General features: G+C 40.6%; 1 protein-coding gene across 3 annotated transcripts in view; it reads right to left on the reverse strand.

Moving 5' to 3' along the window:
* Positions 1–25,234, reverse strand: part of ENTREP1 (endosomal transmembrane epsin interactor 1) — a 48,238-nt gene extending 23,004 nt beyond the window's left edge. For 2 of the 3 annotated variants that reach the window (XM_054583042.1, XM_054583043.1), the window contains exons 1-2: positions 24,765–25,234; positions 13,982–14,038 (exon numbers count right to left, since the gene is read on the reverse strand). In XM_054583042.1, coding sequence (XP_054439017.1) covers positions 13,982–14,038; positions 24,765–25,172 — 465 coding nt within the window. In that variant the 5' untranslated portion in view covers positions 25,173–25,234. The remainder of the gene's footprint in view (positions 1–13,981; positions 14,039–24,764) is intronic. The other variant, XM_054583041.1, reaches the window with a different exon arrangement.
* Positions 25,235–25,933: the final 699 nt, after the last annotated feature.

Genomic DNA, 25,933 nt, shown 5'->3' on the forward strand with positions numbered 1-25,933 from the left:
CAGGTCTCTCTCAAGGGGTGCTCTGTACATGTTTGTAACTTCCAGATTCTGTCCCACTGCGTCCTCTTCCCACAGTAGGTCCAGGGACAGCAACAGCCTCACTGCTCCCTACGCCCTGCAAGTACTTTTGTGAACAGACCCTTTATTAGCCTCTTGTCAAGTTATAATTTTATTGTGTCGTTTGTCTCCTGCTGGAACCTTCACTGATACAACTTCTCTACAGAATTTCTCTTTCTATTTAACCTAAATTTCTTCCTGCTCTTTGAGCTTAGTTCCTATTGCTCTCACTTAAAATTTATCATCACTTGCCCAGTGAAATGAACACCATGCATTGCAGTTCCTGAATTCTACTGAAGCCAATTCATCACTGGGGCTTACCATTTAAAAAAAATAAAAAATAGAAAAGCCCAGAGATGATGGAGAAATGTCCTTCTAGACGTTGTATCTTAGACGTGAAAGAACAGTGGGACTGAAAGAGTGGAAGGCTTGCCCCCAGTGCACCCTATGGGTTTCAAGGGTCAGATGCAAAATCATCCATTTAAAGGTGAGATGCAAAATCCAAGACCCAAAGAGCCGGTCCTTTTACAAGGACAACATGAATTGGCTTTTCATGCTTTTGATTTTATTGTTACTAACTTGAATCATGAGTATTTTATGATACTTATATTGACTATACCAGGTAGCTTGATGCAAAATGTATTATGTTTTTCAAGTCAGTATTTGGAATTCACCTCAACTCTGGTCTTTTGCAATTGTGCTTTCAGCCCATTCTGGATCTCAATTAAATGACCCAATAAAAGAATATTTGGGGAACCTAAGGCTATCAAGAAGAAACATCACCTTCAATTGGCCTATTCTTACCTGCTAAAAGTTCCTCATAATCCCCATCACATAACAGCATTAAATAATTATGTCTGTAACAACAGCTTGGTATTGTTCAAGGTCTTTTTTGATACAAGATTTTATTCTCTAAATAGGTTGACCTTTCCCTACTGCCTAAGACTTTTATTTTGCTTCTCACTTCCCTACTGCTCTAGGATGCTGCTCAAGATGCAACTGAAACTCAGCTATGCATGCTTAAATAAATTGTTCCACTAACTACAGAAAGACAGTGTAGTTTAAAAATGAATAAGTTTGAAATGGTGAGTTGAACATAAGCATTTAATTCTACTAATTCCTGAAAAAAACAAACATTAAATGGCAGTTAAGCAAAAAAATTTAATGTAAAAATTCATAAAGACAGAAAATATGGGAAAACAGAAACAAAATTTTGGAAGCTAGAAAGCCGATGGGCAACTGTAAATTGACTCAGTGGTCCTGAGAAAGGCAAACACTACGATAGCAATGAGGAAAGCCAAAATTCAACAGAATTTCCTCCTCAGAACCTCCGAATGTTCACATTGCTGCAGACACCTCTGGAAATGAAAGGGAGGCTGAAAATCGGGCTGCTCAAGAGCCAAAGAAGCAACTAGAAAATGGTACAACCATTATGGAGAACTATGGGCAGTTCCTAATAAAATTAAACATACATCACATTCAGTAACTCACTTTAGATATATACTCAAGACAAATCATTGCACATGTCCATAAGAAGACATACAAGAATGCACACCCTCATGGATGGGATTAGTGAATTTCTGAATTTCTGTGTGTGTGTGTGTGTGTGTGTGTGTGTGTGTTTCTATGTAAAGCTCATTGTCAGTAAGGTTCATTATTTTTGCAACATCTTGAGCTTTTCAGATGTCCTGAGGTGACAATATATGATAAAAAGTAGAGCTAGCAAATTAACCAATTTGTAAATATTTTTTGATATAATTGATAGAAAAAAGGCATCGTGGACATGGAATTATTAAACCATCTCAGAAACGGGCGTCACTTGTTCCTTAGGCAGGCAGCAGAGGGGCAGGGGAAGGGCGGAGGGGGCATGTATGTGGAGGGGTTCATAGTCACATTGTGGTGATAACGCTGATACCTATGCTCCTCCTTTAGCTGTGCTGTAGGGATACATTGTAAAGTACTCGGTCAAAACTTGCCTCCTTGCTAATATTTTTAAAGTACAGATCATAATGAATTCTCTTAGAATCATTGTATTTTGTGTATTCTGTTGCTTTGTGTCTCATTTTTAATTGAACATTAAGGGAATGCAACATTTTAATTGTAACTTTGGGAATGTCTTTATCTGGAGGTCTGTTGTTATTTCTGTTCTTTATGAAATTTTTGTTGTCAGGAAAGGCAGGATTATATATTTTTTTTCTTCCAGATTGAGTTGGTGTAGTGTATTCCTGGTTATCAGAATACTCATATAGTTTTGAGACTTAGAAATGATAAATATTCACACATGTGCAAAAGCATGATTCATAACCTTATGATCTTAATTACATAAAAACGAAAGCTTAGTTGTATAGATACACAGGGGACTTAGGACGTGTTGCACTGTAAACTGCTTGTGGTTATGGATGACTTTGTTTTTTGCTTCTTGTGTTTTTCAGTTTCCTACGAAGTGCACTTTGTTAACCTTTAAAAAATAAATTGCTATTTTAAAAACCTAAAAAGAAAGCTCATCAAATTCTTTCCTCATGAGGAAAACTCAGACTTTTAATTTAACGGCTATGAATACTGCCTCAGAATCCTTCACTTTCACAATATCATTCATTTTTTAATTTCCCAAGAAAATATCACCAGTACTCATTTAATCACCATGCCTCCCCTGCACCTGCCAACATGCAGCCTTTTATACTGCTGAAAACAATGAAAAACAAATTACACTTTTCTCCAGTGGGGCACAATATCTGAACCAAGGATCCTAAAACATAAGGCATCCTACATAATACTGAATGAATGAATGAATCCACCAATCACTCAATGAACACATTTAAGAAAATTGATACTTTATGAGAAGCACTACATAGAAGTATCATGCATTTTTACTAATATTCTAGGACATATACAGACAGGCCGTGAATTTATTGCCACTGCTCACATGAAAACGGCTGCCACCTTTGCTCCTAGGGGGAACTTCCCGGGGAAGGAAGGTAAGAAGGGTCAGGGGTGGTGGGTGAATGGGTAGAAGCACAAAGCAATCAGTGCTTAGAATCCAGGTTACACTTTCCCATGAAAACAAGCATGTCATGTGACCTGGCTGGGAATCTAACATTTTAACATGTATGTTCTCGGAGACATGGCATCCAAGCTCCAAACCACTGACTAGTGCCTGGTTAATTAGACGAATTCCATAGATATCATGACAGTTAATATAACTGCTTATTGGACTCTTAACAAACTTTAAAATTTTAATTGTTTGGGGAAGCATTTGAATACTAAGATGTAGAACCATGAGCAAAGTTATCTGAACATAACCCTGTGACACTGGGGGGGAAAATGAAGACACCAAATTCAAACTTTTCTAAAGTAGTTTAGCTAAATGAACCTCCTGATTGATTGCCCAGCACCATGGCAACCAAGAAAATGTAATAAATCACAATCACTCGAAAGCCCAGATCCTTGCTGCTTTGAACCTGTTTTGGGAGCTCACACACCCACTGACTTGATTTGTCTGTGAAACTTTAATCCCTAGATCCCAAGGGAACCTACTCCTAGTATTCACTCCCTGACACCCTTTAGATTTCTTCCAGAAACTTGGCAGATAGATTACTAACATTCAGACGGGTTCTCCTTGCTGAGGAGCCAAACACAGGCTCATTGCTGCGAACAGAACCAGCTGTCTCTCTTTCTTCTCAAAGATGTTTGTGTCAGATTTACTCACGTTATGGCTGTCCTGAAATTTTCTTTTTATAAGGGGTTTAAAATAGAATAAGAACATTATTCCCAATTCTTTTTTTCAGCAAGAGCGAAAGACTTCTTCCTCTCCCCACCAGAGTAAGACACAAAATTTTCATCGGTTTGACAAGTTTCAAAATGAGTAACCGAGAGTTGCTAATTCTGGTGAAAACGTACAAGCCTCAGGGGTACTTTCAAGTCTCCTCACCTGCGAAAAGGGAATTCTGCCCTACCAGGGTCCTTCCCCTGTTCTTTTGCAGATCCCCAGTCTCCCAGGCTTCCCTTTCAGGTCATCATCCCTCATTTCTCAGAAAAGTAATTTTTCTCAAGACTCAAGCAGTCAGGCGTAACAGAAAAGGGATGCCCTTAGCATGCGTCTAGCTCCCTAATTCCCCAATACAGTATACTCAGCTCTGCCACCCCTAAATTGCATGTCCTCATCAGGAATGTGGCTGTCACCGGGAGAAAAACATCAGAATGAGAATGTCAAAAGGAACAATCAGAGGATGACATGACATGACATATCAGAGCTGCAATACAAACAAAGATGAAAGGGTCAGGAATGTGGTCTGCAATGCCCCTCAGGAAAAAGCTGGCAGAAGTATATTCGCATTTGAAGATAAGAAAGCAGAAAGTTAGGTTTAAACAAAATTACAGGTTCCTGATACTGTACTTTTCTTATTCCATTATTCTTTTCTCCTTTTCTTTGTATTTGTCTAATTTGTGTTCTTTTCTTTCTTCTTGCCACTTCTCCACTGCGGCTAGCTTCTCAAGGTTCACCAAGTTAGAGTCAGATCTTACGATTCCCCAGCAATGACGATCACAGGTCTGGAGAAGAACCTCCTACTCGGAGTCAAGTCTCGAAGATGGCCACCACCAGGGCCTTCTTCCCTCTCTGTGCCCACGGGCTGTTCTTCCCGTCAGGAGGTGAAGTCCAGCACACGCAATGCAATATTAGCCAGCCTTAAGCAGGAAGTACTGGCATACATAACAGGAACGAACCTTGAAAACATTATGCTAATTGAAATAAGCCAGATACAAAAGGACGAATATTGCATGATTACACTTATATGAGATCAAATCCATAGAGACAGAAAGTAGAACGGTGGTTAATTGCGGGTGAGGGCGTGGGGGGTAGTTGTTGAATGGGTACAGAGTTTTTATTTAGGATCATTTAAAAAATGGATAATGGTGATGGTTGTACAGTGCTGTGAATACACTTACTGCTGCTGAACTGTACACTTTAAAATGGTAAAAATGACCATTTTTATTTTATGTATATTTTATCAGAAATTTAAGAATCACACATAGAAATAAATGAAAAAGGAAAGAAAGAAATGAAGAGAGGGAGTCCAACTTCCATTTCCCCTCCTCTTGATTCTAAGCTGGCCTAGGAACTTGTTTGATCAGTAGGATGTAGCAGAGGTGACATTCTGGGGCACGCAAGGCGAGCTCGTGAGAAGCCTGCGCCACCCGGGCCTCTGCGCACTCCCTCTCAGACCGCCCCCACCTCGCCGGGCGGCCGTAACACGGGGAGGTCACGTGCTCCTGCTTTAGTCCACAGCCCTTGCTGAGCTCCCAGGCATGTCTTTTATAAATATATACTGAAGTATTTAAGGGTGAAATTTTGTGAAGGCTGGGATTTATTTCAAAGCAATCCAAGGGGCAAGAGAAAAGAGAAATGGTTAGGGGTATTAGAAGAGACAAGTCTGAACATTTGTTACTGGTTATTGGAGCTGGGTAATGGGTACAAGGAGTTTGTTGTAGTTCTCCCAGATGAGGAGTGGATTTGAAATTTACCATATGAAAAGAAGAATGAAGAGGAGAAAATGGAAGAAGAGAAGGAGGAAAGAAATGAGAAGAGGAGGAGAAGGGAAGGAAAAGAAAAGGAGAGAGGGGAAGAAGAAAAGGAGAGGAGAAGAACAAATACACCAATTTGACTGGCAAGAGAAAAAAGTGTCAGGAAGAGTGTTCTAGAATACAAAAGACTAAAGACAGAATAATCAAAGGAAATGACTGAACCCTGATTGGACCCAAGACTTTTCTAAAAAAAAAAAAAATGGAACTAGGTTATATAGGCATATTCACTTTTTGATAATACATCAATCTGTGCACTTATATATACAGAAATGTACATAAATCATACTTGAGTTAAAAAGCTTTTTGATTAAGAAAAAGTTATACAACATTTTGGAGTGATTGGAGAACTTTGAGGAAGAGCTGAATATTAGATGACATTAAGAAATCATTGATTTTTTTCTTAATTATAATTTTATTATGGTGAGATAGAAGAATGTCTTGTTTTTAGGACAGAATGCCTCCTAAAGAATACCATACCATATGATTAAAGTACCACACTTTACCCTAAGTATGGTATGGTATATGAGAAAGCTCAGACTCATGAGCTTTACCCTAAGTATGGTGTACCATACTTAGGGTAAAGTACCATACATCTGAAACTTTGAAACAGTCCAAAATAAAATCCCTTATTTATGACAGACATAGCAAATATGGAAAATGTTAACAGCTACAGAATCCAAGTGGAAGGTATGTGAGAATTTGCTGGGTTACTTTGCTCAACTTTTCTGTAAGTTTGAGAATTTTCATAATAGAATATTATAAAAAAATATTGAGGAGACTTTTTCAGGTGCACAAGTAATGAATTAGAAGCAATTGTCTAATAGCTGATACTAGTGAACTTCTTTCTGAAAGAGCTGGATAATCTGTCTGCAGGTCCAAGTTTCCTTCCTAGAACAGTGTTCATTACAAAGTCAAGTCTTCTTTCTGGCAGGACAGGGTCGCCTGTCTGATTCTCTCGAGCACACCCTAAGATGAAGCCTACCCACCACTAAGGCCCACTGGGCCACACAGAACTTCCAGGAGGCCCTCTCTCACACACAGCCCACTGTGGGAACAGACCCAACAGGCAAGGCAGTGATAAAGAGTGTGGACAGACCGCCTGAGACTGCATCCCAACTCTTCCACTTCTAGCTGTGTGACCCTGGGCAAATTACTTAACCTCTCTGTGCCTCAGTTTCCTCACAATGATGAAACTAGTAACACTTCACATGCACCTCAGTTTGTTTATTATTATTACAAATTATTTCAGACTTTACAAATATTACCAATCTAGCTCTTCAGTCATAACTAGAATGAACAGTCAAGGATCAACAGACATTCAAAAACCAAACAGCACAAGAAACAAGGATGAAGAGGTCAACTAGAACCACTGACACTGAGCCCTACGAAGAAAATAGATTACTCAGAAAGTAGAAAAGCAAAAATTTTTAATGGGTCTCATAGGCATCCTCCGAGAAATACTGGAAATTACAGCATACATAAAACAAGAATAGCTGCTATGAAAAAACATAAATCAGAGTTCAAAACAGAATTCCAGAACATCAAAAACTTCAATAGAATGGCAGAAGAAAAAGATAAGAAAATATCCAGAATATAAATAAAAAAGACAAATAAACAGAAAATTTGAGCCTTTGAAAAGTTTTCTTTACAAAGAGCCTCAATTCAAGAGGTCCAACATCTGATTATTAGATATTTGAGAAAGAAAGAGCAGGGTAAATTGAGGGAAGGAAATAATCAAATAAACAATTTTAAAAATTGCTCAATGTTGAAGAAAGGTTTGTCTTTAAAATAAGAGTTCCAATAATGGATCGCAGACCTAGCTTTAAGCTAAAACAATAAAACTCTCTTAGAAGAAAATATGAGTAAATCTTCACAGCCTTGTGCAATTGAAAGCGTAGACCAGCTTTCTTAAATGACAGTACAGCAACAAAAGAAAAACAGATAAACTGAACCTCACTAAGATTAAAAACTTGTGTGCTTCAAAGCAAACAATCAAAAAAGTAATAAGACAGCCCACAGAATGTGAGAAAATACTTGCAAATAATTTATCTGATAAGGGACTTGTAATAAAAACACAAATAAACCAATTTAAAATGAGCAAAAGGTCTGAATAGAGACATTTCTCCAAAGAAGACATGTAAATGCCAACAAGCATATGAAAAGATGCTCAACATCAAATCAAACAACAATGAGATACAATGTAACATCCATAAAAATGACTATAATAAAAAATAAAGACAATAATAAATGTTGGAAAAGATGTGGAGAAGTCAAAACCCACATATGCTCTCGGTGGGAATGTCAAATGATACAGCCACTTCGGAAAACAGTTCCTCAAAATGCTAACCATTGAGTTACCGTATGGCTCAGCAATTCTAAGCATATAGCCAACAGAAATGAAAACAAGTCCACAAAAACCCTAGTACACAAATGTGCATAGCAGCATTATTGATAATAGCTGAAAAGCAGAAATGTCCATTAACTGATGAACAGATAAATAAAATGTGATATATCCATCAATTGAATGTTATTCAACAATAAAAAGGGGACAAAGTACTGATACATGCTTCGACATGGATACTCCTTTAAAAATATTGTGCTTTAAAAAAGCATGCTAACTGAAAGAACCTAGTTACAAAGGATCACATATTATATACTTTCATTTATTTGAAATACCCAGAATAGGCGAGTTTATAGAGTTAGAAACTGCATTAGTGGTTTCCTAGAGCTGGAAGTATTGGGAGGAAATCAAAAGTGACTTCCAATGAATACAGGGGTTTTTTGTGGGTGGTGAAAATATTCTACAAGTGATGGTGGAGACTTTGCACATGCCTGTGAACATGCTAACAATCATTGAAATGTACACTTTAAATGGGTGAATGTTACGGTATGTCAATTTTATCTCAATAAAACTTTAAAAAATTAGCAGCTAGATGAACTCTGAGATTTGTTGTTGTTGTTGTTGTTGTTTTTGTTGTTGTTGTTAACAAGAAAAAGAAAAGAGTCATTCAGAAACTCCAGGAAAATATAATAAGTCTGTTTGTCAAAGTCATGGTCCAAAGCTGACGCAAATTAAAATGTGACATTAATACCAAGCAAATGATAGAAAATTTAAAAAAAACAATAGATTTGACTTGGCTGCTCAAAACTGTCCTTTTTTGAGTGATATGGAGTTACATTTCCTTCTCTTTAGATCCAATCATTCTTCCTTGTGCTACAGCAGGTAATAGAACTGACCTCTTGAAGAGCAGGGCTCATGGGGATCAACATTTGTTCTATTCCCCAGTGCTGTTCAAGCCTCCTTAGCAGGGCTAGCTCTTCCTGACCCCTTAAGTGAAACTTGAGGTTGGGCCCAGGACTTCTCTAAGTCAGTCAGTATCAGATACAAAGAGTCCCTCAGTCGCCACAAGTAACAAAGTCTCATTTCAGTCATTACCATGTCCAGACCTGTATCCCAGTCAAAATTTGCAACTTCATTTAAATTTCCGCTTTTCTTCTCATCAGGCGGGTTCCTGTAGGGAGCAAGGAAGCCCGCAGTGGGAAAGGCAAGGGAGTTACCTGCCATCTTCTTGATCGCCCTACTTTTTGTGTCCACTTCTCCTGAGCCTGCCGGCCACAGCTCTGCCATTTAGGAGAGGGAGAAACGAGGAGGGGACCAGGGCACGATGGTAACCAAGGCAGGGGCAGCGCCTGTTCACCTGACTGTTCCCTTCTAGCCTCAGCACGTGTTTAGAGAGGACTCTGTCCTGAATGGGGCTCCCATGGGCTCCTCTGAGACACCTATTGTTGAGCTGACAGTCCCCTTGACTTGGGCGTTCAGCTATGCAGGCTGTGGTCTCCTCACTCCTCCAAGGGGTTCTTGGGAGCAGGATCTAAGGTTACCCCAGGTCTGTTATCTCTTGCATCTGGTCAACAGAAAGTATGCATCTTGGGCTTGGTCTGTAAAGGTACGTGTATTTCCCAACTGCAGACTCTTAAGTCTGAGGCCGCAGGGCACTCCAACCAGATCTCTAAATTCCCCCAAGCAGGTGCCTGACACAGTCCAGTCAACCACCAAGGGACCCATATCAAGTTCTCCAAGAGCTTATCTGTAAGCACCACTCCCCTGGGGAGATGAAACTCCAAATGCCATAGCAATTCAGTAACTCTCTCAAAAACATTTGTCTCTTTAATCCCTAATCCTTTTGTAGGCTGGGGATGGAGATCAGTTAAGGGTTGCAAAACTGGTTTTCACCCAGAAGGTCTGCAAGCCCTGCTTAGAGAGCCTAATACACTGAAAAGTGGGAGCTGTTGACTTCTGTTGCATTGGGGCCTCCGGTGACTCTGGAAATAAAGAATCCAATTCTAACATCCTAGTACCATCACACTCACATAAATGCTATTATTGGTGTTTACTATTTTAGAAACTATTTATAGACAATGTTTGAATGGTATAATTTAAGATAATTTAAGAGCAAAATGTAAACATCAAAACACTGACAATATGAAAGTGATGGTGTTACTATTAAAAATTGGGAAGTGAAAGGGGGAAGAAATAGAGCTAAGTGCTGATTTCTTCACTTTACAGAAGAGAGAGTCAAGATATACTATACAACCATGGCTGGTGGCTCAGTTGGTTGGAATGTTGTCCCCTACACCAAAAGATTGTGGGTTCAAGTCCTGTTCAGGGAACATACCTAGGTTGAGGGTTCAGGCCCTGGTAAGGGCACATACAGGAAGCAATGGATCAGTGTTTCTCACATTAATGTTTCTCTCTACCCCCTCACTTCCTTTTTCTCTAAAATCAGTACACATATCCTCAGGAAGGATTTTTTTTAAATGCTATACAAAGTTGATGGATCAAGAAATAGGAGTTTATAATATTAGTTAAAATTATAAAGTCATCAACAAGGGAAATAAAAACATTCTTTTAAAATGGAAAATGTTTCCTCTTGATGGAAAATATACAACCTAGAATACAGTGAGCATATACTCACAGAAATGTATGCACATGTACAAACACCCACGCTTAATCTCAGTATTAGTCAAAAAAAAGCTACAAATATTTGCAAACTATTTTCTAACATTATTATTTTTGTTTTGGACACATGAGTACTTTATCAGTATAAGGAAGAAGACCAATGAATGAGAGCTACCAATTCTGAGTTTCCATGAGAACTTGAGTTTGAAGGAACTAGGTCAAACTGACCCTTCTTTGTTCAAACGAGTATAAAACCTGATGGAATCGCTAAACAATCACCAAAAAAAGGGAGTACAAAGGTTAATGGTTCTCAAAAGAAAGTATTCAAGTGTTCTTGACCTGTGTGCAATCCAACAACTCAAAATGGGACAGCCGGCCTCTTAAATGGGTCCTGAAAAGACTAACCAGCCCCTCCTAACCTCCATCACCAAAATACCCCCTGACCACCCTAAAGTTAATCGGGGAAGAATACAAAGGTCTAGAGAACAAAACAAGTGAGAGAAATTTAAGACAAAAGGGAAATATAGATTTTGGGAACTCACCTAGGACCTAAACGTCCTAAAGATTGCCGAATCAACTCCGCGGTCAACAATAGGTGTGTATGGAGCACACTGATCCTGGGGGTAGGGGCTGAAGAAGACAGAGGAGATCTCTGTCCTGACAGAACTGACTGTTAGGAGGCACACAACCACAACCACTAGAAGAGCATGCAGGCAGGCCCGTTACAGGCTGCGAGGCCAGTATTCAGTGCTGGGACATGGTGAGGGGCAGGAGACACTGTAACCAGGGTGGTCGGGGAAGGTCTCTTTCATGAAGTGACTGCTGAGCTGAGCCCCAGAAGAGAAGAAGCCAGCCAAGCAAACAGCTAGAAGAGGAAAGTCCCAGGTTTATGTGGCACGGTCTGGCTGTACTAGAGTCAGAAGGTGCTCCTGGGGCAGAGTGTGGGGCATGAAGCAGAGATGGGATGGGACTCCGCCCCGCCAAGCCTGGGTCTATGAGGACACAGACGCAGTACCCACTGGCTTCTCTCATGGAGCACGGCCTCCTACCCACCCTCCAAAAATTATCAGTTGGTGCATTCCCTACACTCAGGAATGGGTGGGTATGGGCAAAAAAAAGGTCAAGTATCCGCTAAAGAGGAGAATGGTGGTAGAGCCACCCCTTGGTATCACGAGATTATCCTATCTATTCAGAATAGAAAACTAGACTCAGACAGAGTAAGTGGTCTGCACAGTTACACGCCTTCAGAGGATGAGCGAGGACTCAGACTAGGAGTGTCTGACTCGTATGTCCAGTTTCTTTCATTACCTTAGAGATTTTTTCATTTTTTAGCATAATACAAAAGCATTTGGCACAAGTTATAATGATATGCTATTAAGATTCATGTGGACTGAGGATTTTTCCATTTATGATACTAAGGCTCAAATGATCTATGGATAGCCTCAGAAAGTTTTCCCTTGTATTATTCCTGTCAATTAACTTATCTTCTTTATAAATTAGTGTTAATTAACATTTCAAAACAATCTCTACATAACCAACAGGTGGTAATACAGAAATGACAGAATGCTACCTAGCAATTTTAAATGATAGGCATTGTGGACTCCTTATATGCGAAAACAATATTCACTCACATTAATAGTTTAATATTAAACAGAGAAAGCAGAGCACAACACAGGATATGCAAACTGGTCGCAACTTTGTGACCAAGTGCATATACTTACCAATGAAGATGAGAAATGAGCTTTTTTTTAATGTAGTAAAGATACACTTTTATTAATGTCATTTTCATTTAAAGTTGCTTGAGACTCATATAATAAAATTATAGGGCATCTTTCCAAAAGAAAACAACGTTAAAGAAATTAATATCTCAAAAGAAGGAATTTCTTAATATCTGTATAGCACACACACTCATAGTCTCTTCACCATTTGGAATTTTCAAAGTATAAATAGCATTAAAGATTTTCTGATTTTAATTTAATTTAAATACTTGGGGTTTGTATTTCTGAGCATTTCAATATTGACCCAATGGAAAAAGATGACTCTTATAATCAATTGTTAGTATAAACATTGAACACTATCCAAAATTCTTTTGCAGAGACTGTAAACCTAGAGAGTTATTGTAAAACAAGCCTCAGGCACTCATAACATGCACAATAGAACCATCCAAAGCCTGCTTTTCTCCCATCCTGCTAATATATTAAAATGCTGCATTAATAATTTACTCCCTCCAGAAATATTGGCATAGTTTTACTAAATGCAATAACTGATGGATTGGCAAAGTGGTGCCTAAATTGTCTTGTGGTCCTGAAAACTCCTTAATTTTTCAAGATCATCAACAGAGTCTCAGAACCCATTTTTCTGCCTGTATTCTACAATGTGCGTCCTCTCCTAATATTTAAGAATTTAACCAGTTTTTTATTTATTACCTACCACCTGGTAAACACTGGTCTGTTCAAGATAAACTGTTGAGTCTATAAATAAAAAAGTGAGAAAATTATTTAACCCTATTTCAAAATGGGAGAAAAGTCAAAAATAAAATGTTATACAGAAAAAAATTTTTAAGGCATACATCAAGTTGAATATCATATATCCTCTCCTTCAACCTTGAACATTGGCAACTTCATTGAAAACGGTCTATTTTTTATAGTACTCCTTAATCAGAAGGACATAGCAAATAAAAACAAAGGATGAACATTGGGAATGCACTAAATGCCAATGAATTATACATTTAAGAAGGATTAATTTTCTATTATGTGTATTTTATATCAATAAAGGAAATTTAAGTCACCCATATATGTCTGTATTACCATAAAATATAATACTTGTGTGATAAAGAGAAAATATAGAACATCTGAATAACAAAATTCTGAGGCTGCCCAATCAAAGCATTATAACAATAAAAAACTATGTAATCATGATTCCTACTGAGATTTGCTTCAAAGAATATGAAGGCAGAGAGAGCACGGAGGGCAGGGAGCGCGGCTGAGGGCCAGGCTGAGCAGGACTGGCTGTGAGTCAACGTGTGACTATTAAGGCGGGGTGGCTGACACAGGGGTTCATTCTAGTATTCCCTCCACTTTCGTATCCGTTAAAAAAATGTCCAGAGTCAATTTTTTTTTCATAATTATATCTTTACGATAGGTCTAATCCTGAAACGAAAAGCACATATTTATCACGGGGTATATAAGAAACTTAAAGTCCATCAGAAAACTGGCAAAATTATCATCTTACTTTACAGTTATGAGAACATCAGAGTTGTTCTATTGTCCATGGTTAACTTCTTTTTTTTAATGAACAAGGAAACTTTAGCATTTCTTCAATGGTTTATTGAACAGACTTCATAAATAGCACATTTTATAAAAAGTAAAAATTTATAGTACATACCAGGAGTATCATAGGCCGTTTCCAAGTTGTTAATCCTATGATTCCAGAGAGTATCACCTACAAAGATAAACAATATCACAAATCTAGAAAAGGCACCAACTCTAATAAGCTAATCCCCAGTCTCTAAAGTATGTGGTTTTTTTTTTTAAGTGCTGATATTTCAAAGCCTCTAACTCAAATATTAATATTCCTGCTGATTACATGAGCTCTGGTAGACTACTTTAGACTATCCTTCACGTCCAAGGCTCCTAAGCTTTCTTATTACCTGTATATGTTTTTGTTTACGGTCAATTAAGAGTATGCAAACAAAAATTAATCTATCCTCTGGTTAGTGAAGGAATCACTATTTCTGATCCAGGCACCCTGACCCCAGTAGCTCCTAATCTGTTGCCAGAGTCAGCCCCATAAGGTGCACAACCCTCCTTTCCTTAGGTGGGTACTCATCTTTCCAGAACACGCTAACTCCTCAAAATAGTAAACAAGGCCCTCTGGATCTTCCCCTGCCTACTTCTCAAACCTGGTTTCCATGGACCCCTGCCCCTCCCACCACACACCTTCCCTACAGGCACATCTATCATTCCTCAGACGGGCCAGGCTCTAGAGTCTAGACATTCTGGCGCTTTGTGCTTCTCTTCGCTGCAGTGTCCTTTCCTCCCAACTCCCCTCTGAGCTGCCAGAGAACTCCTATGCATCCTACAAGACCCCAACTAAGACTTGCCTCCTTTGAGAAGCCTGCACTGATCCCACCAGCCTACACTCCTGGAAGCCCTCTACATATAACTTTCCCTCCAGAAACTCCGTATTGAATCTCTGTCTTGCCCACTAACTGTGAATTCCTATCTTGTCTCTCTGAATCCCCAGTTCCTAGCACAGTGCCTAACACGTGATTGGCAACTATTAAGTGTTCCTGAGCATGTATTGCACAAAAAAGGAGGGACTACAGTGAGAAAGATCTTATGTTTCAAAATGACATTTCAATAAATAACAAACTAAAATCCTCGGTAAAGAGGAGCAGGCATTTTGCAAAAATATAAATTGGAAACCAACCTCAGCCCTTTGAACAATATAGTTCACTAAGCGGTTAGGAAAGAATAATCTAAGTAATTATTCAGCCCAGGGACATTCTGATGTCATTTGAGCACATTTACCTTTGCGTAATAAAGTACATCAGCCAAATGCAGTCATGGGGATTTTCTTTCAAGTGCACTTTTTACCAAAATCACTCAAATGCACCATTCACAACAATTACTATTTATTGACTACAAATCAGTAAAGATTTGGCAGTGTTATTTCAAATTCAAAGCTCACAGGCCTGCTTACAATATTCTCCATTCTCTACTTGCTGACTGAGAGTAAGTCATTTCACAACATCAAACCAGCAGAGGTCAAGCCTACCCTCTAGTATCAAGGACCAAAAACTGCATATGGGCAGAAAAGCGGCAATTTCTTTGTATCCCATCCAGGTTCACACCTACTGTCAGATGTCTGCCCCCCAGGCACTATATCCGGGCAATCATCTCAAATTCAATAGGGCATTTCCTCACTCTAAAGGGCTTCTGCCTGGAGACACACAGGGCATTTTGCTGCTTGTCTAGAGGGTATGGGCTGCATCTACTTTACAAATTGGGGCTTGGTATCCATGAGACCTTGGGGTCCCCGTTTCCCACTTGCCTTCTAAATAACTGCATGACCTTGGCCTAGTCACTTCACTTTCTTGGTCCTCGCTCTTGTTTCCTTAAAAATAAAGTGAGTGAAGAAAGCCATGTATGGGTCTCTTCTAACTCAAAGGTTTATTTACCCCGCTGTGATAGCAGTGATTCCTCAGAAACGAAACTGTGATCCACACCAGCTCCACCCCATAGATCGTGGGTGCACACGCTTGCATGGGTGCTGCATGCTTAAGTCCCTGTGCACACATGTGTGTGTGTGTCCACATGCACCCCTGGCTCCCTGCCTGCCCACTCCGCTGCCAACTGGACTTTGCTGAGAAAAATGCAATCATTTCTGTGAAAACACAACTGAAAAATAGGGCTGCCCTTGAGGGAAACACAAACTGCCCACTTCACTGAAATATAAATATGATTTGAATAATCAGTTAGTATTTGATATTTATGCTGCTGGTCTCCATTAATATAGAACCCTGTGGTTCAGCTTTTTAGGACACATTTTTTCCATTAAAACAGTATTATCAGAGTGAGATGTCCAGCCCAGTCCGTAAAAGCCCACACAAATAGTGATGCGCCTTAAACCGCACTTCCCACCCCCAACAAGCCACATCGCCTCACCCTCCTTCACGTTACCGATTTAGCATATTTACATATTTTATACATGTACACGTTTTTCTCTAAATTCTTAACTAGACACACATGGGTATGTGTATATATATGAAGGCACAGGGGTGCAATTTTTACCAAAAAAATGGATCATAAAAGGTACGTTTTTTCCCTCTTTTTCTCTCTCAATAAATACTTCATGGAAATGTCTTCATGTTCACAGGAATGGCTCTCATCCATTTCATTTAATGGCCATGTAATATTCCTTTGTATGGCTGCACCTAATGTGTTCAGTTATTTCCAAAGTCATAAGCATCCACTCTATTTTCAGTTTTTTGCCCTCAAAAACAATGCTGCAGTAAACATCCATGAACATATATCCTTAAAAACAGAGCACTTTATTTCTGTTGGATAAACTCCCAGGAGTAGTTTGCTAAGTTTAAAGGGAGAAAAAGATATAAATAAACAAACAAATAAATAAATAAATATGTGTGTGTGTGTGTGTGTGTGTGTGTGTGTATCATGACAGATATGATTGTCATTTCAAATGAAGGATCCCTGGGACAAAAAGACTAAGCCACCTTTATTTCTTTTTTTTGGATGAGGAAGCTTGCACATACAAGCAGCAACAAACTAAATTTAAAACACAATTTTAAAAAATTTGTACAAAATGTATTTGACAAATAAGAAATAGGATAATATAAAACACATATGAAAAAGATACTTAAGACCTCAATAGGGAGAAATATAAGCTTATTAGATAATAAGAAGACCTTAAATGTAGTTATTCTTAAATAAAGACCCAAAATAAATTAAGACAAACTTCCCGTTCATGGGTAGGAAGACAAAGTATTTAAAGATGGCGTTCACATTGGGACTGAGTTATAGACTCGACTTGCACCCATGTTAAATCCCAGTGGGATTTTTGTAAACCACCCTTCTTTACAGGGACGCTTTAAAGAACGGCATGCATTCAAGTTGGACGTGGGAACTGTAGTTACATCCACCTCAGTCCTGAACCCTGCAACAAAGGCACATACTGACTTCTGCTCAATTGTCCCCACTCTTCAAGCCCAATTAAAACCTAAGACATTTGGAGGGACCCTGTGAAGTGCAGAGAGTGAACAGAGGAAGCAGGGCTGGGATGGAGCACAGGAGCGCCGCAGTTGGGGATGAATCTTTTAAGAGCTCAAGACTTAGGGAATGGATGCTCACATTTCATCTGGGGGAGGGGTGGAATTCGTGAATGAGGAGAGGGGTTGCGGACGGGAGAAAAGAAGGGGCAGAAAAAACTGATGCAGACACTGAAGAGAACAGCATGGATACCCCTCAAAAAACGTAAAATAGAGATACCATACAACCCAGCAATTCCACTTCTGGGTATTTACACGAAGAAAATGAAAACACTAGTTTGAAAAGCTCCCTGCCTGCCGATGTTCACTGCAGCATTTACAATAGCCAAGGTATGGGCGCAGCCGAGACGTCCATCCACGTGTGGATGCAGATGTGGCACAGGGAGCATTTGAGATCTTGCTCCCTGGCATACGTTGTCAGTTTGGCTCAAATAAAATCTTATTAAAAACAAAAGAAGAAGATGTGGTACATATATAATAACAAAATATTAATTGGCCATAAAAAAGAATGAAATCTTTCCATCTGCAACAACATGGATGGGCCTATATGGAATTACGCTAAGTGAAATAAGTCAAATAGAGAAAGACAGATATCATATGGTTTCACTTATATGTGGAATCTTAAAAACAAAAGAACAAATAAAACAAAACAAAAATAGACTTATAAAAACACAGACCAAACGGATGGTTACCAGAGGGGGAAAGGGAGGAAAGGCAAAGGGAAATATGGTTGATATGTTGTGGTAAATTCACACGGTGACAGATGATTACTAGAACTAGTGGGGTGATCACAAGGTATTGTATAAAAATGTCAAATCGCTATATTGCACACCTGAAACTAATATAATATTGTATACCAACTATAATTAAAAATGTAAAGAGACTGGAAAGAAACATATTAAAGATGTTTCCACTGGGATTATGGGTGTTTTAAATTCTCTCTTCCCTTTCCTTTCTGAATTTCCCACCATTTCTACAATAAATATGTTTCACTTTTGTTTTTCAAAAGAAGAAGTCATAGTAGGCTTTGCCTTTACCTCCCGCAGTGACAGCAGGATCGGGAGCCACAAAAAGGAGTCAAGAAGGTCCCTTAACAACGGCCACTCATGCCACCCATTACCCAATGCTTCTATGACCTCTTTAATTGTTTTACACTCAATGGCAATCTCATGAGGTCTTGGATCTGTGAACAGTAGCATTCAAATACTGCTAAAGGCTCTTCAAGGCACTCAGTTCATTATGGCGAGAGTTAATGAATAAACAAAAGGATGGTGGACTAATAAATGAATGGTCAAAATTAGAAGACAAACTTGCTCAAAGATGACCATGGAAGCCTAAACACATTTTTCCCCTTGTGCTTGTAACATCAACAGCAAAAAGCAACTGTATCAGCATGCTTTCCACCCAGTGCAAGATGCAACTTGCTCTGAATGAGCGGGCAAGAACCTATTTTCTAATCCAGGTTATCTCTGTATTATCATAATGAGATTTATTACAATTTTGGTTTTACTCACTTGTAATCCATTACTCATAGCTTTTAGGAAAAAGCAGAGGCCTTCTCTCTCTTCTCTCTCTCTCTCTCTCTCTCTCTCTCTCTCTCTCTCTCTCTCTCTCTCGATATTGCAAAGAAGGATTGAGATACTCCAAGCAGGAATCATTGTTACCTACCACATATGGTCAATGTGCTTCAGTGTTTCAGCTTAAAAATCAAATCATTAACATGAGGAGCATATAATTCTACTCTTTTATTCTCATTTGTCAATCCATTAGCATGGCTTAGGGCAAAAATGGTCAGGATTGTTTGTCAAAAGTTGCTGTATCTAAACATAGAGATAAAAAGAGCCATGTTGTTAATATCCCATGTTTATTTACCTCGCAAATAAGCACACAATAATCAAACTGCTTAATCACCTACCTCGTCCTATTGCTTTTACACTGGCAATTTTTCAAAATGTGTGTGTGTGAACCTATCATTCTTCCCTATCTGTCCTGCATGACTCATTAAAAAAATTAAGGAAGTGGGCAACAGGATATTTCTAATGTACACGTGATGATTACCAGAATGTCCCCAAAAAACTGGCCTGTTCACCTTACTTTAATAAAATACTGCCTTGGGGTGGTAAACACACTATACAACATGCAGATGATATATTATAGAATTGCACATCTGAAACCTATATGATTTTACTAACCAAAGCCAACCCAATAAATTCTATAAAAAATAAAGTAAAACATTCCCTTGATGTGTAAAAAACCTTGATAAAGTTTCTAGTACGTGCCATGCCTGGTCCCAGGGCCCAGCAAGGAAGCACTGTCCTAAATGTTCTCTAATCATACCCTCACCTGATCAATTTTAAAGCAAACATCATCTCACCCATTTCACAGATGAGTAACTGAGGATAAGAAACTCAATGACTTGCTCAAAAACTTACAAACGTTAACTGCTGTCATGTAAAATAAAGGACCAAAGAAATCAATGAAACTCATCACAAACATTATATTTAAAATGCTACTTAAATATTAAAATTTTACTTGATGCTTATGATTGAAAAAATGTATTTACTGTTGTTTAACTGTTAAAGACGTCAGATTTTTTGCATTAGTTTCTCCTTTGGGCTGTTCGTTTTTTCATTTTATGTTTTGTCCTTGCAACTTTTTTAAAAGTTCACCAATGTCTGTTTCATTATAAGGACCTGGAATCCTGCCAAAGAATCATGCACTCAAGGAACAGGTGACCATGCATGCAGCTCAGTGACTTCAAGCAGAGAGACATGAATATATGCAGATAATAAAGGGAATTAGGGCTCCCACGGGACCAAAACGAATAACCAACTCCTTACCACTTGCCTAAAATATCTCCCAAGGATCATATACGTCACCAGAGTCAGGAATTTTGTTTTCTGAAGCAGGAGACGCAAACCAATGCAACTATTATTACTCTTTCATTAACACAGTGTGGTAGCTTGGGTCTCCAGTAATCCCAGTGGAATCGAATGTTAACTAAATGCTTCCCCAAATCAGGAGCCAGGACAGCATGGCTTGAACATGGATATCGAGATCTTCAGGTTGTTTTTACAAGTGGCTAGTCTCTTAGCTTCATAAAGTTTGGTAATAATAATTGATTAAGTCATTAACCAAGGATACGAGGAAGAAATGAAATGATCAGAGGGTGCTCAAAAACAATACCTACATTAACCCTAGCTGGTGTGGCTCAGTGGATGGGGTGCCAGCCTGTGAAGCAAAATATCACAGGTTCAATTCCCAGTCAGGGCTCATCCCTGGGTGGCAGGTCCCCAGTTGGGGGCGTGCGAGAGGCAAGAGATAACCGATCAATGAATCTCTTGCAAGTTGGTGTTTCTCTCCCTGTCTCTCTCTCTCTCCCTTCCCCTCTCTCTAAAAATAAATAAATAGAATCTTTTTTAAAAATTATTACATGAAAAACACTTCCTTCAACTTGCTGAAATTATTTTTTTTAAAAGTCTTTAGCAGGCCTGTCAGTTCTTAAATATATATTAAAAGAGATAAAATATACATTCAAGGTTCAGACAAATGAAGGAAGCCTCAAAATCTCAGGATTAAGGTGAGAACACTTTCAGAGGTATACATGGAACAAATACTCCTGAACTTTATCATGTTTAACAAAATAGTCCTTTCAAATTAATATATTTGTACCGTGATTAATTTCGTATCAAATACACAAGCAAAATTTTTACTGAAGCTAAAAGATTTGCCTATTGAGTTGACATAGCAGATTAAGACACATAATAGTCAGCCAAAGCTTGAAATATGAGGATATCCTTCTACTGCGTTCCTACATGGGTTTGAAGTAACCTTAGACTTAAGTTGGCACTACCACTCAATAGGCAAGTTTCACAGGCCCATAAAACTTCTGAGTGATAAATAAAACGTGGTCTATCCATACAGTAGAATCTCATTTGGCAATAAATGGGAAAGAAGTACTGACGCATGTCACAACATAGATGAACCTTGAAAGCATTAGACTAAGCAAAAGAAGCCAGTCACAAAGAATCACATGTTATATGATTCCCTTTATATCAAATGTCCAGAATAACATCCATAGAGATAGAAAAATTATTAGTCAGTGGTTGTCTAGGGATAAGAGGACCAGGGGAAATGAGGAATGACTGCTAATGGGTACAGGGTTTCTTTTGGGGGTGATGAAAATTTTCTAAAATTGATTGTAATGATGCACAAGTCTATGAATTTACTAAAAATCACTGAATTGCACACTTCAAGAGGAGGAATTCTAAGGAATGTGAATTACAGCTCAATAAAGCTGTTACCTGTTTAATAAAAATTTCTACAGCCTTCAAATCATGATTTTTAAGCTTTTTTCTAAAAAACCTTAGTTCAGCTCTCTTTAAAATTATAGTATAACTACCCCTTTACTTTAACTATTAAAATCCTTTCTTTCAGAAATACATGCGTAAGTATGTAATGGCTGACATTTTAAGTGGGATTTAACTTAAAATAACCCAGTAGGCATTAAGGGGGGGAAAGGTGTGAGTATAAAGTGGGCATGAGTGGGCAGCCTCTGAAGCCGGGCGATGGGTAAACAAAGGTTTGTTATACTATTCTCTCTATATTTGCTGAGATTGTAAAATTTCATAATAAAAGATTAAAAGTGGAGAGTGGTTCTTAAGGCTTCCTGGTCACTTCTATGCCATCTCTCTATTTTCTTTTTCTTTTTTTTTAATATACACATATCAAAATATTTACAGATGAAATAACGCGATGTCTGATATTTGCTTCAAAATAAATAGGAAGCTAATCTGATTAACGGACTGGGAAGCACGATGGAGAGAATCCCTCCCCTGCCTGGAACACCCCCCCTCCCGCAGTTACCAGAACACACAGGCCCAGCAGCAAATCCAGGAAGAAGTGCAGACGAAACAATTGTTGGATCTGGGTGAGGACAGATGAAGGTTCGTTGGACAGTGTTTGAACAAAGGTAAAATTTTTCACAGTCCAGAGTTTTTAAAAAAATACCTTTCTCACATACATAAATTCAAAAACTATGCTACTGATGAGACTTTTTCCTAAAATACCTAGAGAGTCATGGTGCCTAATGCCATCCTCAAATCCTACTGAGTGGTTTCAGAGATGCAGATTCTGTTGGTTCTGCCACTTTGCAAATTCTGAGGTCAACCTCAGAAACAGGCCACAAAAAATAAGAACAAAAAACAGTTGCAAGTTTGCATATAGAGCTGGGAACAAGGGGCAGAAAATGTCCCTATAGAAAAGAACTTATTTCCAAATAACTGATTCTTTCCCTGATCTGGTTTCCTGAGTCCTGGAAACAAGGACACACCCAGCCAGCAGGCCCAGGGAAGGGCCTTCGTCTTCTGGGTGATGTCTTTCTTTCTCTCTTTCTTTCTTTCTTTCTTTCTTTCTTTCTTTCTTTCTTTCTTTCTTTCTTTCTTTCTTTCTTTCTCTCTTTCTTTCTCTTTCTTTCACACTTCATCAACTCCAGCTGTGGCTTGAGAGACATCTAAGTGCATTTACATCTGGAAAAATTCACAATTGTACACCTGATTTCGGGTTTTAATTTTAGCAGGGAAAAAAATAATTTTCAATAATCCTAAACTAACTATCTTTGAGAATACAAGAGATTATGATTTCACCAAGAGAAAATCCCTAAAAATGGCCCTGGCTGGTGTGGCTCAGTGGTTTGAGCACCGGCCTGTGAACCAAAGGGACTCTGGTTCGATCCCCAGTCAGGGCGAACGCCTGGGTTGCAGGCCAGGTCCCCCATAGGGAGTGCGCAAGAGGCAATCACACATGGATGTTTCTCTCCCTCTCTTTCTCCCTCTCTTCCCCTCTCTCTAAAAAATAAATAAATAAATCTTTAAATACTACTACTACTAATTTTTTTAAAAAGAAAGTCCCTAAAAATGTACACAAGTTCCATTTCTGGCCCACGGTATTTAGAGAAATAAAATGCACCCACCATTTGGCTGAATTTAGTCTGGCAAGTGGACTAAAAAGCAAAATGGATCTAGTTCGTACCCAGTCAGAAACACCCCTCCTCCTGGAGTTTTAAACAGTCAGGGAGGCCAGCAGGAGAGCTCAAGAGCAGGGCTAAGAGCATAGGATTCTTTTTACCTGGTACACAGACTGTGAACCCCAGTAACCAGAGCATGGGTTGTACCACACTAAGATTCTCCAGCATAAAAGTATTTCAAAGGAGAGGAAACTGGCATCAGTTTAAGTATAAAATGTCAGTCCAGCCTCCAGGTACTTAATGTTCTTATCAAACAATTACTTTGGGTTCAGTGAGTTCTCCCTATTTTCTTAGAATATGGTCTTGAACCTGGGTATGTGAGGACCCGCAAAAGGACAATTTTTGTGCATGTAGAACGTATGTTCATTACAGATCCTCGTGAAAACTAAAGGCACTGCCAGCCTTTTAGATTTAGTTAGTTCATAAAAAGGTCATTAACTTGAAAATATTCATCTTCCACAATCTTTCCATGAAGACGCATTTCCAAGTCTCCCAGCCTCAAGCAAACCTCAAGAGTTTGGATGCCTAGAAAGCTGTGAAATTGCTGAGGTTAGGAAGAGTAGCCACCCAGCGTCCACACACGCTTAAGGCCAGGTACCATTGCCCCAGATTCACCTTTCCCCACCGAGGAGGCAGACATCTCCAGCTCACTGTCCCAGCTCCTGGGGCTTTGGCAAGCTCGTGCAAAAAGATGGTTCAGGCTCTGGAGAAGTAAGTTCTGCACAGCAGCCTGTGTGGCTCCAAGAGCCCAGTGGGGGCTGAGAGCCCTCCTTTAATGACCAGGTACAAGCACGAGTTTACACACACCCTTTCATTACTTTCGCACTCATCTTCAGAGACATTTCACATTTGTCATGTCTTAAGGGGGAAGAGAATAAATGACGTGCCTCAGTCAAGCTGTCACTTCACCTACATATCCACCTACTATGTGCCAAGCACTGTTTACATCAGTGAACAAAACAACAAAATCCCTGCCCTCCTCGAACGGACGTTGTCAGTGAAATAAACACTTAATGATCAAAAGATTAATCATTGCTCCCACTTTCCTGCCACCCATCCCCATCCTTCCAATCTCCCAAAGAGCTGGGAACCTGTTTTATTCTATTACTTTGACAGGGACAACAAAATCCTTTAGCTTGCGAGAACTAGACACCGTCCAGGTGCAACCCAACTCACCCCTCAACTCCATTCTCTTGGAGCTTTTTTTTTTTGCAAAAACTTCATCTGGCCTGAGGGGCTGTGGTCCCCACCTGCAGCCCCGGACGCCCAGTTCTGGAGAGGACCCGCTAGAGCCCGTGGTTCCCTGGAGGGGGGTGCCCTGCGGAGACAAGCGGGAACTGCAAGGTACTCACCGAGGAGCCAGCCCAGAACGGGCACGCGTTCTTCACCTGAGGGGAGCTGCTCAGCGATAGCGCCCCGAAGCTGAGTGCCACCATGCAGCACCCCAGGATCAGCTGTAGCAGCCCGAGCGACAGCAACGGACGAGCGGGCAGCCCCGCGGAGCTCGGGGCGGCAGCGGCCACGGCGGCGGCCCGGCGGGAGGAGAGCGCGGGCGGCGCGCCCAGCACCCCGGCGGCGGTGGCCGAGCAGCGAGGCCGCAGAGGGGGCTGCAGCGCGGCCCGGGGCCAGCGCGGCCGCAGCGGGGGCAGCGGCGGCTCCTGGGCCGCTGTGGCCGCGGCGCCCGGGCCCCCGGCCTGCTGCCCGCCCGAGAGCCCAGCCACCGGGCAGCAGGAGCCCGGGAGCACCACGGGCAGGGACATGTATGGGCGGGTAAGGGAGCGGCCAAGGGCGGCAGGGAGGGGACGCCAAGCGGGACCTCGGGCGCCACGCACTGGGCACCGCGGGCGGGCTCCGTAGACAGGGGGGAGGGAAGGAAATGTGCACAGCCCAACCACTTGCTGCTGCCGCGGCCTCCGCTGCCTCCGCCGCCGCCGCTGGACCGGCTGCCCCGGCACCCGCCGGCCGCTCACACCTGCCACCCGGCAAGTCCGCCTCCGGGCGATCCATGGCGCACCCCTACTCTCACCCACATACATCCACGCGTGCCCTGCACTGTGGCCGCCAGGCTGCAGCAACCTTTGGCTCATAACCGAGTCCGCGCCCGCTCCTGGGGGTGCAGGAAAGATGCCCAGCCCCATTTTTTTAAAAATAGGTCCCTGGGACTAGGAGGGACACCGCAGACCACGCGCATTGAAGCTAGCGCTGACAACCTAGGAGTCGTCTCCCCACCCGCCGAGCTGGGGCTGGACAGCAGCGCAGGGAAAGCGCTGAGACCCTCGCCCTTTTCTGGTTCAGCCAAGAGCGGGACCCTGGCAACATTCACTGCGAAGGGAGCCCGGCTTTAAACTTTCCCCACTCCACCCCCAGGAGGGGGCATGGCCGGAGGAGGGGCTATAGGTGACTTGGTGGGAAAACTCTAAGCCGCAGGGCTTCGGGGAAGGACTAAGCAGAGCTAAGTCAGGCTTCCTGGCGCGGACACCGCGCTAGGGCCCTGCCGCCGGCAAGGGGGCGGGGAAGAGGG

Source organism: Pteronotus mesoamericanus, unplaced genomic scaffold, assembly GCF_021234165.1.
Source record: "Pteronotus mesoamericanus isolate MK-2021 breed Mesoamerican mustached bat unplaced genomic scaffold, CSHL_Meso_final contig_73, whole genome shotgun sequence".
NCBI classification, from domain to species: domain Eukaryota; kingdom Metazoa; phylum Chordata; class Mammalia; order Chiroptera; family Mormoopidae; genus Pteronotus; species Pteronotus mesoamericanus.